The sequence below is a fragment of the Scyliorhinus canicula genome, chromosome 5 (assembly GCF_902713615.1).
Source record: "Scyliorhinus canicula chromosome 5, sScyCan1.1, whole genome shotgun sequence".
In the NCBI taxonomy this organism is placed as follows: domain Eukaryota; kingdom Metazoa; phylum Chordata; class Chondrichthyes; order Carcharhiniformes; family Scyliorhinidae; genus Scyliorhinus; species Scyliorhinus canicula.
The window spans coordinates 191828354-191843149 of record NC_052150.1 but is presented as its reverse complement, the minus strand read 5'-3'; the positions used below and the strand labels follow the sequence as shown (position 1 = coordinate 191843149).

General features: G+C 48.3%; 1 protein-coding gene across 3 annotated transcripts in view; it reads right to left on the bottom strand.

Moving 5' to 3' along the window:
* LOC119966503 (cAMP-responsive element modulator-like) overlaps positions 1-14796 on the bottom strand; it is a 191265-nt gene that overhangs the window by 101575 nt on the left and 74894 nt on the right. For all 3 annotated transcript variants that reach the window (XM_038798300.1, XM_038798301.1, XM_038798302.1), the window contains exon 4: positions 3205-3351. In XM_038798300.1, coding sequence (XP_038654228.1) covers positions 3205-3351 — 147 coding nt within the window. The remainder of the gene's footprint in view (positions 1-3204; positions 3352-14796) is intronic.

Below are 14796 nucleotides of genomic sequence, written 5' to 3'. Positions count from 1 at the left end.
AAGATGTGCAGGTTAGGTGGATTGGCCACGCTAAATTGCCCCTTAATTGGAAAAAATAATTGGGTACTCTAAATTAATATTTTTTAAAAAGATGTCCCACACCAGGCATCTACCTTGAGGAAACAAGCACACTCCTCTCCTCCCCCCGCCCCCCCCCCGCTCTCCCCCCAACTCGTTTACCAACCCGCCACAGGCCAAGATCCGGTCTCTCTCCCTAACGTGGAACATTTCCCATATCTGGGGAACCACCTCTCCTCTAAGGCTGACATTGATGTGGAGATCCAACATAGTGGCCAATCCGCCAGCGCCTCCTTCGAATGCTTAAGAACAAGAGTCTTTGACGACCACAACATCCGTGCTGACACCAAGATCCTCGTGTACAAGGTGGTCATCCTCACAACTCTTCTATACGACTCAGAAACTTGGACTACGTTCAGGCGCCACCTCAAGGCCATGAAGAGGTACCATCAATGCTGTCTGAGATAGATTCTCCAGGTCAGCTGGGAGGACAGGTGTACTAACATTATTGTTCTTGAAGGAGCCAAGACCACCAGCATCGAGGCCATGCTCATACAAAACCAACTCCGCTGGACTGGCCATGTTCTGAGGATGTCAGAATACCAACTGCCAAAGCAAATTTTCTTTGCCCAGCTTAAGGAAGGAAACAAGGAAGCACTTCCAAGACACACTGAATACTTACCATAAGAAATGCTAAATAGATGTCAACGGCTGGGAGGCCCTTGCTCAGAAGAGACCTATTTGGAGGATACTCCTGATTGAAGGGACACAATTCTTCGAGGACAACTGAGGGCAAGAGGAGGCCGATAAAAGGAGTCTGAGAAAGGAATACTAGCGATCTAGGACCAATCCAACGTCCCGGAAACATCTACCAAGTGTGCGGTCGAAGATGCGTCTCTAGGATCGGGCTCATCAGCCATGCAAGAACCCATGACCAGTAACACACAGCTTCTTAGGTGGACAATCATACTCGTTAGCAAGTGATCATCGAAGAAGAAGAAAAAGGAGAAGGATGTGATGAGCCAGAAAGTTTAAGGAGGGAATTCCTGAAAATAGTGCCAGGGAAACTAAAGGCAAAGATATTAATGGTGAGATGAAGGAAGTAACTTGCAGAAGAGGCCATTAAACATGAAGGGTTGGGACAAAAACAGAAAATACCGGAAAATCACAGCAGGTCTGACTGCCTCTGTGGAGAGAGAAGGGTCACCGAAAGATATAAATTTAAAATGAAATGAAAATCGCTTATTGTCACGAGTAGGCTTCAATGAAATTACTGTGAAAAGCCCCTAGTCACCACATTCCGGCACCTGTTCGAGGAGGCTGTTACGGGACTCGAACCGTGCTGCTGGCCTGCCTTGGTCTGCTTTCAAAGCCAGCGATTTAGCCCACTGTGCTAAACAGCCCCGGATGAGAATGATAAAGTTTAGGGAACAGAGAATGGGGTACCAGTGTAAATCAGGGAGGACAGGCCTCTCAGTAAGCTAAACTTCACAGACCATGGAGGCTGGGAAACTGATTCAGAGAGCAAAATGTCAGAAATTGAAAATATAAATTATTCAAAATTTCCCTGTTCAAAAAGGTAGATGTGATCAAACTTAGCATAGCAAATTATACCAGTAACAAAGTGTTACTCCCAAGTTAAAGAAAAAAAGGCATTTTTACACAGTGGTTCGCACTGCCGCCTCACAGCACCAGAGACCCGGGTTAAATTCAGCCTCGCGTGCCTGTCTGTGTGGAGTTTGCATGATCGTCCCGTGTCTGCCTGCGTTTCCTCTGGGTGCTCCGGTTTCCTCCCACAGTCCAAAGATGCGTAGGTGTTCCTATCGGCCACATTGTGCCACTGCACGCTGCTTTTCAGATGCAATGTGGCCGGTCGATCGCACCCAAAACGTGATGAAGACCAGATTATCTGTTTTTTCTTAAATGTGGCGACTGAGGAATAAATATTGGCCAAAACAACAGAACAACTTCATAGAGTATCATAGCTTTGTTTTTTTTATCCACGTGAGAGTAGATGATGCTTGTTATGATGTTTACAAGTCATTAAAAAAATGTTTGCTCCCTATGTGCTCTTCAGTGATTGTGAAGCTATTGTGGATGCTGAGAGCTGCTTAGTGCCTGATACACATCTCATGATAAGGTGGGCTGTAGCTTTGAACAATTGATAGCTTGTGCAAGTCTTATGTCATTCAAACCCCAGGAACTCTGCAAATCAAAGCTCACCTGATAAAATGACTCGAGTGCAAAAAGAATATTCAGCATTTCCCTATGTGAACACAGCTCCAGTAACATTGAAGCTCAACAAACTCCAAAACAAAAGTGGCTCATTTGACTCACACCTCACCTTAACCCTTTCCAGCACCAGCGGCTCATGGCTGCAGTGAGTACCATCTAAAAGATGCACTGCAGCAACTCGGTAAGGCTCCTTCAACAGCACCTCCCAAACCCACAAACTCCACCTCCACCTCATTCACCTGAGGAAGGAGCAGTGCTCTGAAAGCTCCTGTTTGAAACAAACCTGTTGAACTTTAACCTGGTGTTGTAAGACTTCTTACCGTGCTCACCTCCTAAAAGGACAGCAGATGAATGGGAGCACCATCTACAAGTTTCCCTCCAAGCTACACACAATCCTGACTTGGAACAATATCACCATTGCTCTATCATCACTGGATCAAAATCGGGCAGCATGTGGCGCAGTGGGTTAGCCCTGCTGCCTCACGGCGCTGAGGTCCCAGGTTCGATCCTGGCTCTGGGTCACTGTCAGAGTGGAGTTTCCACATTCTCCCCGTGTTTGTGTGGGTTTCGCCCCCACAACCCAAAGATGTGCAGGGTAGGTGGATTGGCCACGCTAAATTGCCCCTTAATTGGAAAAAATGAATTGGGTACTCTAAATGTATTTATTTTTAAATCACTGGACCGAAATTCTGGAACTTCTGACCCAACAGCACAGTGGAGTGACCACACAAATGCAGTGGTTCAAAGGAGCAGCTCACCACCACCTGTTCAAGGGCAATTGGGATGCCAATAAATGCACGTCTTGCCAGTGACACCCACATCCCATGAACAAATAAGACAAAAATGCTTCTTAAAATTTAATCTTCTTAGCTATTTCATACAGTAATGGTGGCTTTGCATAGCATCCAAGTTTCTGGAAAAAAGGTATAGTAGTCCAAAACTATAGCTAACCTGTACCGTCTGTATCTGTGGTGATTGTATTACAGAGGGTTGTGCGGTTTGGATTACTCCCTGGACCTGCACAGTCTGGCCAGAAGGCAACTGTACAACAGTTACAGCTGGAGACCCTGAAGCAACTTGAGTACCAGCTACAGATACCTGCAAAGAAACAATGGAAAAGTTGGCCGGTTAACATTTATTTCTCACAAAAACCATATAAACCATATACAAATTCTCTTTCATCTTCACAATTATTTTATGATTAATAGTCACTGCCTTTAGATTATGAAAAAAAGTTGTTTTACTTTCTCACAAGTCTCATTTAACCCATCATCCCTGAGCTGACTGACTTACATTGGCGCCTCTATTTTTAAATTTGCATCCTTGTTTCCAATACTGGACTGGGCGACACGGTGGCACAGTGGTTAGCACTGCTGCCTCACAGCGCCAGGGACCCAGGATTTAATTCCTGCCTTGGGCAACAGTGTAGAGTTTGCACGTTCTCCCCATGTCTTCTTGGGTTTGCTCCAGGTGTTCCTGTTTCCTCCCACAGTCCAAAGATGTGCAGGTTAGGTGGATTGGCCATGTTAAATTGCTCTTCGTGTCCACAGATATGTAGGTTAGGTGAGATTATTGCAATAGGGCGGAGGGCCTTGGTAGAGTGCTCTTTCGGATGGTTGGTGCAGACTGGGCTGAATGGCCTTCTTCTGCACTGTAGGGATTCTATAGATTCTAACTCCAGACTTCCGGTGGCAGCAATGAGGAGCTAAGCCGCACATTCGGCAGCTCCCGCTGAGAACGGACTTTGGGGCTCTTTTCAGGGCCCCCAACGGAGCTGTGGCGGCAAATCCCGACGTGGGAAGAGGTCAGGAGTCGACCCCAATGGTCCTATGGTCCGGACCAGGAGTGGGGTAAGGAGAAAACCGGAGAAAGCACCCCTGAAAAAGCGGGGGAAGGAAGACAAAATGGCGGCCGGCGGAGGCCTTGAGGAGCTCCGAAAGCGGGACGCGGCCAGGGAGATTGGGGGAGTGACGGATAAGGCTGGGAAGGTGGTGCGGAGGGGAGTAGATGTTAATGGGGTCTTCAGAGACTTCTATGGGGAACTGTACCGGTCGGAGCCCCCGGTGGAGGGGGGTGGAATGGGGCGCTTCTTGGACAAGCTGCGATTCCCGAGGGTGGAGGAGGAGCAGGTGGAGGGACTGGGGGCGCCGATCGAGCTGGAGGAGGTGTTCAAAGGGATAGGGAGCATGCAGTCGGGGAAGGCGCCGGGGCCGGACGGGTTTCCGGCGGAATTTTATAAAAGATATTTGGACCTGTTGGGGCCCCTGTTGGTCCGGACCTTTAACGAGGCAAGGGAGGGGGGGGCTTTGCCCCCAACTATGTCACGGGCGCTGATTTCCTTGATCCTGAAGCGGGACAAGGACCCTCTGCAGTGCGGGTCATATAGGCCGATTTCGCTGCTGAACGCCGACGCTAAGCTGCTGGCAAAGATCCTGGCCACTAGAATAGAGGATTGCATGCCCAGGGTCATTCATGAGGACCAGATGGGGTTTGTGAAGGGAAGGCAGTTGAATACGAACGTGCGAAGGCTCCTCAATGTCATTATGATGCCGGCCATGGAAGGGGAGGCGGAGATAGTGGTGGCATTGGATGCGGAGAAGGCCTTTGATAGGGTTGAGTGGGAGTATTTGTGGGAGGTGTTGGAGAGGTTTGGGTTTGGGGAGGGGTTTATCCGGTGGGTGAGGCTGCTCTACGAGGCCCCGATGGCGAGTGTAGCCACAAACAGGAGGAGGTCGGAGTACTTTCGGCTGTACCGGGGGACGAGACAGGGGTGCACCCTGTCCCCCTTGCTCTTCGCGTTGGCGATTGAGCCCCTGGCCATGGCATTGAGGGAGTCAGGGAACTGGAGGGGCCTGGTGCAGGGTGGGGAGGAGCATCGAGTGTCGCTGTATGCGGACGACCTGTTGCTGTATGTGGCGGACCCGGTGGGGGGGATGCCGGAGGTGATGAGGATTCTTAGTGAATTCGGGGTTTCTCGGGGTATAAGTTGAACCTGGGCAAGAGTGAGTTGTTTGTAGTGCATCCGGGGGATCAAGAGGAGGGGATTGGTAGGATCCCATTGAAGCAGGCAGGGAAGAGCTTCACGTACCTAGGGGTCCAGGTGGCTGGGAGCTGGGGGGCCCTGCACAAGCTCAACCTCACAAGGTTGGTGCAGCAGATGGAGGAGGAGTTTAAGAGGTGGGATATGCTACCGCTGTCACTGGCGGGGAGGGTGCAGTCCGTTAAGATGACGGTGTTCCCGAGGTTTTTGTTCCTGTTCCAGTGCCTCCCCATCCTTATCCCAAAGGCCTTTTTTAGGAGGGTCAACAGGAGTATCACGGGATTTGTGTGGGCGCATGGGACTCCGAGGGTGAGAAGAGTGTTCCTGGAACGAGGCAGGGATAGGGGGGGCTGGCGTTGCCCAACCTCTGTGGGTACTATTGGGCTGCCAACGCAGCGATGGTGCGTAAGTGGGTAATGGACGGGGAAGGGGCAGCATGGAAGAGCATGGAGGCGGCGTCATGTGTGGGCGCGAGCCTGGAGGCGCTGGTAACGGCGCCGTTGCCGCTCCCTACAACGAGGTATACCACGAGCCCGGTGGTGGCGGCTACTCTCAAGTTTGGGGGCAATGGAGACGGCACAGGGGAGAAGTGGGGGGCTCGATGGAGGCCCCGATACAGGGGAACCATCGGTTTGTCCCAGAGAGCATTGATGGCGGATTCCTGGGCTGGCACAGGGCAGGGGTTAGGAGGTTGAGGGACCTGTTTGTGGAGGGGAGGTTCGCGAGCTTGGGGGAGTTAGAGGGGAAGTTTGGGCTCCCCCCGGGGAACATGTTTAGGTACATGCAGGTGAGGGCGTTTGCCAGGCAGCAGGTGGAGGGATTCCCCTTGCTGCCCCCACGAGGGGTGCGGGATCGGTTGCTCTCGGGGGTGTGGGTTGGAGGTGGGAGGGTTTCGGACATATACCGGGTGATGCAGGAGGTAGACGAGGCCTCGGCGGAGGAACTGAAGGGTAAATGGGAAGAGGAGCTGGGTGAGGAGATTGAGGAGGGGACGTGGGCGGATGCCCTGGAGAGAGTGAATTCCTCCTCTTCCTGTGCGAGGCTTAGCCTCATGTAATTCAAGGTGCTGCATAGGGCCCACATGACTGGGACGAGGATGAGTAGGTTTTTCATGGGTGAGGACAGGTGTGCTAGGTGCTCAGGGAGCCCAGCGAACCACGCCCATATGTTTTGGGCGTGCCCAGCGCTGGGGGAGTTTTGGAAGGGGGTAGCAAGGATGGTGTCGAGGGTGGTGGGATCCAGGGTCAAGCCAGGCTGGGGACTCGCAATTTTTGGGGTTGCAGTGGAGCCGGGAGTGCAGGAGGCGAAAGAGGCCGATGTTCTGGCCTTTGCGTCCCTAGTAGCCCGGCGGAGGATTCTTCTTCAGTGGAAGGATGCGAGGCCCCCAAGCGTGGAGGCCTGGATCAATGATATGGCAGGGTTCATCAAATTGGAAAAGGTGAAAATTGCCCTGAGGGGATCAGTACAAGGGGTTTTTAGGTGGTGGCAGCCTTTCCTGGACTTCCTGGCAGAACGGTAGGGGAATAGGCCGGCAGCAGCAGCAACCCGGGGGGGGGGGGGGTCTTTTGTTTTGTTTTTTTCTTCTTTTGTTTGTAGTTGCTTTTGAAATTGGGTGGGAATTGTTCTTGGGGTGTTACCGCGGTTGTTTTCTTAATAGAGTTGAGTTGTTTATATTTTGTAAAAATTTCAATAAAAATTATTTTTTAAAAAAAGATTCTAACTCCAATGCCCCACAGGCTCTAAACCTCTACTCCTCCAATTCTTACTTCTTAACCATCCTCCAGGGAAAATGTGCACTATCGTTTTACAAAAATCAACTGATGAATAATTAAACAATGCAGCAGCCATAAGTATTTGTCACCATAGTTAAGTAAACATTTTGGCAGTAATAGTTCAGGACAAATTCTCTTTTTCGAGGAGACAATAAAACAAAAAAAATACAAATGCCATATTTAAATCAAAATCACAGCCAGTACAGATCTCTGACCTCAAAAGATCAGTCAGCTGGAGTCTCCAAGTATCCAGTTCCAGACATAATAATAATCTTTATTGTCACAAGTAGGCTTACATTAATACTGCAATGAAGTTACAGTGAAAGGCCCCTACTCTCCACATTCCGTCGTCTGTTCGGGTACATGGAGGGAGAATTCAGAATGTCCAAATTACCTAATAGCACATCTTTCAGGATTTGTGGGAGGAAACCGGAGCACCCGGAGGAAACTCACGCTGACACGGGGCGAACGTACAGACTCCGCACAGACGGTGACCCAAGCTGGGGATCGAACCTGGGACCCTGGTGCTGTGAAGCCATATTGATAACCACTATGCTACCGTGTTGCCCACTTGATGACAGGCTGGAGAACTGTCAGTTATCTTTGACCTCGGGGCAGCATGGTGCACAGTGGTTAGCATTGGGACTGTGGCACTGAGGACCCGGGTTCGAATACCGTACAGACCGTGACCATTACTGACCGTGTGGAGTTTGCACATTCTCCCCGTGTCTGCGTGGGTTTCACCCCCACAACCCAAAAGATATGCAGGTTAGGTGGATTGGCCACGCCAAATTGCCTCTTAATTGGAAAAAAAATAATTAGGTACCCTAAATTTTTTTTTTTTAATCTTCTACCTCTACGATGTGAGTCACATTTGCTCTTACCTGCCCTTGGTGCATTGATTTCTGTTACTAAATGGTATTATGTTTCGGGAATCTTTCAGGATCAGATTTCCTCCAATCACTGATGAATATTTTGAACCTTAATTTACGTTGGATTCAGTTGAAGAGTGTTCATCTAGTTAGTGATAGATATGCTTTTTACCAAAATGGTGTGCACTGCATCTGGTACTGAGAGTGTTCAGCTGTTATGAATCTGTTAGCAACAAAGCTGATCAATTGTTGAAGCAAATTTGAATAGGGAATCTAGACGTCTGCAGCACTTAAAAGCTAGTTTCTGCACCAACCTGTACCAAATTCTGTGACATGAAAATACAGGGTCGGGGACAAGTCTGTCCCAAACTATAGGTATTACACGCTCAATAAGCATCAGCCTTCAATTGCAACATTCTCAGCTCATAGTTAGGTCATGTTTCAAGCCCTGCTCCAGAACTTGAGTATATAATGCAGCTTTGTACTTAAGTGCAGTGCCGAGGAGGTTCTACATTGTTTTGGGTACCATCTTCCAGCAGAGACTTTAAACTAAGCTTCTGTCTGCCTGCTCGTGTGGACATTAAAGATCCCATGGCACCACTGAGAGAAATGTTTACCCAAGTTCTGGATAGTTTTAATTCCTCAACCTAAGATCATATATAATCACAGTTATTTATTTAATATATTTGAAATACAGTGACAATTTCTGAGAACAATTGTGTCTTTAAATTATTTAAGAGCAGTTCATGTGCCAAGCTTAAGTACCAAAACGTGGTCATTGGCTATAAAGCAGTCTCAACTGACTTTTCACTGACACAGCTCAGGTAGTAGCTATACCTACTATCCTCATCTCTCTGGGATTACAAATTATGAATCTACATGTATTAATTTCTCACAAACTTGATCCATTAAACTCGATTTCCGTAAAATCAACTGCTGAAGGGGCGCAGATCAATTGTGATTGTAATCCTATTTGTATACCCCTCGGCAAGTGAATTGAGCAAGTGCAATCCATGAAAATTCAACAGGGATTCGAAGAATCTGAACAACGAGCATTCGTTCCAATACACTTTGTCATTCCATACGCTTGGAAGAACAGTTCCCATGATACTTTAAAGCACAAATTAAAACATTAACACAGAATTCGCCAGTTCTGCTCAATATTCATATTTGCTTCAAAGGCTACAAATAGTAATGCACATTTTATATATTTTTGTTAAAACCAATTGGAATTATTTTGAAAATCTTTCCAGTTAAGTACATTGTGAAGCAAACCAGTTGGGATTTCTAGGTTCAGACTTTAAAAAAACACACACAATAATTGTTCCTTTGTCACTCAGCTGCTCAGAACATAACGGACCCCATACAGTCAAAGAATCAACCAATCCTTGAGCAGTGCTGAGTTAATTGAATTTAGCCACAGCAGCAGTAGAGATGACACAATTAATACCTGAACTAAAGGGGAAATCTGTATGGGTGTCATGTCCTGATCACTATACAGTGACCACTGATGCATGTGCATAATGCTGGGCAAGGACAGGACTCTGAACTTCATTCTGATGCTTCCTGAGGTTGAAGCCTCCATTTTGAGGTCACAATTGAAAGGTTAGGTACTGGAGCGCAACCAAGCCCCATTTTAGGTAGTGAGGAAGAACTGACAGAAAATGAGAATGGAAGGAAATATTTCTATTAAGCTGGTAAATCTCCTTCTCGAGACGGTTTATGCTCTTTTTTTCAGATATGTGCATGGCCAATCAGATGCGAACCATGGTTCAGTGGTTACACTCTCACCTCTGTGTTGGTCGATCACAGGTTCAAGTCCCATTCCAGAGACTCAAACACAAGGGTGATACTCCAGTGCATTGCAAAGAGAATTCATTATAGTTAGGTCCCACCTTCCATCAGAGGTGGGTATCATATGTCTCATGACACTATTTTGAAGAGAAACAGCAGAGATCTCCCTACTGTCCTGACCAATATTTCTCTTAACCGCATCACAAAAACAGATTATCTGGATATTAATACATTGCTTTTTATGCGACTTTGGTGCATGCAAATTGATTGCTGTGTTTCCCTACATTGCAGAAGTGACTACATTTCAAAAAATAACTTATTCGCTGTAAAGTGCTTTGGATGTCTTGAGGTTGGGAAAGACAATGTATAAAGTTCCTTCTTTTCTTCCTTTGATTTCAAGTACCACTCCAGACTTGAGCATAAAATCAAAGCTGGCATTCCAAAGCAATACTGAGGGGATACTGCACTGTTGGAGATGCTGTTTTCACATGAGACGTTAAACCGAGGCCCCATCTACCTGCTCGGATTGATGTAAAAGATTCCCTAGTACTATTTTGAAGAAGGGCAGGAGAATTATCTTCTGTGTCCCTCAAACATTATGATTACATGTTATTTTGGGTTTTTGCTGCATTTTTCTTACTTCTTAACCGTGAGCCCATGGGCTGTCATTCTGATCCTTCACAACTTATAGCATTTTTGATTGCCCTTTATATGATTTGGGGGGGACTGGTTTAGCACAGTGGGCTAAACAGCTGGCTTGTAATGCAGAACAATGCCAGAAGCGCGGGTTCAATTCCCGAACCGGCCTCCTCAAACAATCGCTGGAATGTGGTGACCAGGGACTTTTCACAGTAACTTCATTGAAGCATACTTGTGACAAGACGTGATTATTTTATAATTATCTTTGTGGTTCTATCATGGAAAGACAGTGGCTCGGATTCTCTGCCTCTTGCAGCAGGGTCCCCTACGCAGTGGAGAATCTAAAAATTGTGATTGTCATTGGTGGATCCGAATGCAATACTCCAACCCCCACTGGCAGTGGGATCGAGGTTTGCATCCACACACCAGCAGAATTGGATTGGATTTGTTTATTGTCACTTTTGTGAGGGCCACGAAGAATCCAGCACGAGTTTTCAGGAGTTTTACTGGTTGGCCAATTGGAGAATGAGCTCCCTCAATGATAGCTCATTGAGGGGGCCCATATAATCAACTGTGTAGGCTTTGTGAGCAGTCTTAAGTTGACTGGACTGCTAGCAGCACTGTTTGTAGCTGCTCCTGTAATATTGTTATTGTAAATAAATATTGGTGTGGTGACGGAACTCCTGCCTCCCGTGGATTACTACAGTGGCGACGAGGTAAACTACGAATTTTGCGGAGACCAGCTGCCGCACTCGGAGGGTAAGTCTTGCCGTTTTAAAAATGCCGTTTTTTGGGAGGTTAGAGGCATTCGACCCGGCTATTGAGGACTGGTCCCAGTATGTGGAGAGAATGCGTTACTTCTTCGGGGCAAATGATATACTGACGGACGAAAGGAGACGGCTTATCCTGCTGTCGGCGTGCGGACCCTCCGCTTTCGCCGTTATACGTAGTCTGACTTATCCCGATGCGCCGGACACGAAAACTTTCCAAGAAGTAACGGAATTGCTGAAAGAGCACTACGACCCAAAACCACCCCTCATTTTGCGTAGGTACAGATTCTACACAGCGAAGCGGGAAGACAGGGAGTCAGTCGCGCATTTCTTGACCCGCCTGGGAAGGCTGGCGGAAAAATGTGAGTTCGGCCCGACACTAAATGAAATGCTTCGGGACCGGTTAGTGTGTGGTATAAACGACCTCACAATAAACGCCTGTTGGCGGAAACGGAGCTAGACTGCAGGCAGGCATTACAGCTCGCACTGTCCCTAGAAAAGGCAGCAAGTGGGGTGCAGGAACTACATGGCACGCCAATGGAGGTAGATACCTGTGAGAGGGACTACCACAACGGGTCCTACTACCAGATAGCCACTCTCAGGAAAAACCTGAGGAATAGAGGGAAAAAGGAAAACCCCAGAACTGCCCCCAAGTCTGCCAGGACTAACTGGAGACAGAGGGAAGTACCGGCTGAGGCTCCCCCAACAGAGAAGGACCGTTTCTGGCACCAGACAGAGTGGGGTAACAACGACAGAAACCCGAGAAGGAGGTGGCAAAAGAGAAATAGCAGGTGGGGACGCAGGGAAGTACACAACCTAGACGCCACATCCTCCTCCGAAGGGGAACAATTATATAATATTACAACGAAGAAAGCAGAACCCATTAGGATTACCCCACGGGTGAACGGGCGGCCGACAATAATGGAAATAGACATGGGTGCGGCCGTATCAGTAATGGGAGTGACAGCATTTAGAAAAATCAAAGATGGACTCCAGCCACTAACCCTAACAAAAACATCGACAAAACTTAAAACCTACACGGGGGAACCCCTGAAAGTTCTAGGCACAACTCAGTACCTGTGGAATATGAGAAATAATTGCTCAGATTACCGTTGACGATAGCAGAGGGCTCCGGACCGAGCTTAATTGGACGGAACTGGCTGAAAGACCTAAAATTAGATTGGATGAAGATTTTCCAGAGTGGAAGCGGGCAGTTGAGTGGAGTACTCCAAAAATACCCGGAGGTCTTCCAGGAAGGTTTGGGGGAAATCATAGGCGCCAAAGCAACTTTGCACGTGGACCCAGAAGCCCTTCCGAAATTTTGTAAGGCCAGGCCGGTACCTTTTGCATTAAGGAAGAAAGTAGATGACGAAATAGAAAGGTTACGGCGCGACGGCATTATCAGACCAGTACAGTTCTCGGAATGGGCAGCGCCGGCGGTACCAATTTTGAAGCCAGATGGCTCGATACGTCTCTGTGGAGATTTCAAACAGACAGTAAACAAATACGCACTGCTGGACAAATACCCAATCCCGAAAATAGACAACCTATATGCCAAATTGGCAGGTGGGCTTTTGTTCACGAAACTAGACATGAGCCACGCCTATCTGCAGTTAAAACTGGACAAGGGCTCCCAGACGTTCGCTACGATCAACACCCTGAAGGGCCTTTTTCGTTATACACGGCTATCTTTTGGAGTGTCATCAGCCTGCGCTATATTCCAGCGTACGATGGAAAATATTCTGCAGGGACTACCGCTGGTGGCGATTTATTTGGACGATGTCTTAATCACGGGTAGGACAAACAGGGAACACTTAAGGAACCTGGAGGAAGTGCTCAGGCGTTTCGCAAAGGCAGGCGGACGGCTAAAAAGGGAAAAATGTGTTTTTCTGGCCCCACAAGTGACGTACCTGGGATATAAAGTAGACGAGTCAGGCTTACATCCATTAGAAGACAGAGTAAGGGCAATAGAAGAAGCCCCAGCTCCCACAATGGTCCAGGAGTTACGATCATGTCGAGGGTTGGTAACCTATTATGGAAAATTTATTGAAAATAGGGCGTCCATCCTAGAACCCCTCCACCAGCTACTAAAAAAGGGGCAAGAATGGAAATGGTCCACCCGCCAAAACCAAGCATTTAGGGACATTAAGGAACAGCTGTCATCTGAAAATGTCCTAGAGCATTATGACCCAAGGAAGGAGTTGGTGGTCACTTGTGATGCATCCCCCTACGGGGTAGGAGCCGTCTTAGCCCATAGAGGAAGGAATGGGGAAGAACGGCCAATAGCCTATGCTTCGAGGACCTTGGCGATGGCTGAGAGGAGGTACGCCCAAATCGAGAAGGAAGGACTGGCGGTGATATTCGCAGTAAAGAAATCTCACCAGTATCTGTACGGGCGGAAATTCACCATAGTGACGGACCATAAGCCGTTATTAGGGTTATTAAAAGAAGACAAGTCAATACCCCTGATTGCATCAGCTAGAATCCAACGCTGGGCGTTGCTACTGGCAGCATATAGATACGTTCTGGAGCACAGACCGGGAATGCGAGTAGCACATGCAGATGCTTTGAGCAGACTTTCCCTCCTGGACACTCCACCGCAAATACCAAAAGTAGAGGAGACAGTAATGACTCTAAATCTTTTGGACACCCTACCAGTAGACGCACAACATATTCGGTTGTGGACGCAAAAAGACCCAGTTTTAGCCAAGATGAAGCATTTACTGCTAACAGGGGAACTGGAAAGACCAGTGGAGCCCCAGATGCACCCATACTGGAGCAGAAGGGACCAAATAACCGTAGAAGACGGTATCCTGTTATGGGGAGCCCGGGTAATCGTCCCAGCTCAGGGCCGTCAGGCAATCTTAACTGAGTTACATCACAGACACCCAGGGGTGTCTAAAATGAAGATTCTAGCTCGAAGCTACGTTTGGTGGCCAGGTTTGGACACAGACATAGCAGCCTTGGTATGTCGGTGCCAGGAGTGCCAACAGGGACAAAGAGTGCCACCAACTGCGCCATTGCACCCGTGGGCATGGCCAGGCAGACCGTAGACCTGCCTGCATATTGACCACGCTGGCCCTTTCATGGGCTCAATGTTTTTGGTGATAGTGGACGCCCACTCCAAATGGTTGGACGTCCACTGGGTAAACACGGCAAGCACAGCATCGACAATTGAAAAGCTCAGTGCCTTGTTTGCAACACATGGACTTCCGGAGCCTCGTTTGCAACACATGGACTTCCGGAGGTATTGGTGTCTGACAATGGAACGGCATTCACAAGTGGGGAATTTGGAAAATTCCTGAAGGAAAACGGAGTCCGTCACATCAAAACGGCCCCTTACCATCCAGCGACCAACGGCCTGGCAGAGAGAGCAGTCCAGACACTTAAAGCGGGACTCAAGAAGCAGCCGGCAGCGTCAATAGACACAAAGCTCTCCCGCTGGCTGTTTGATTCCAGGACCACACCGTATTCCACAACGGGCATACCGCCAGCTGAACTCTTAATGGGAAGGCGGCTGCGTTCGAGGCTGAGTCTCCTTTTCCCAAATTTAACGGGGAAAGTAGAGAAACAACAGGAGGCCCAACGCAGGGGGCATGATAATAGTCGGCAGCAGAGACATTTCCAGGTGGGGGCACCGGTTTGGGTCAAGAATT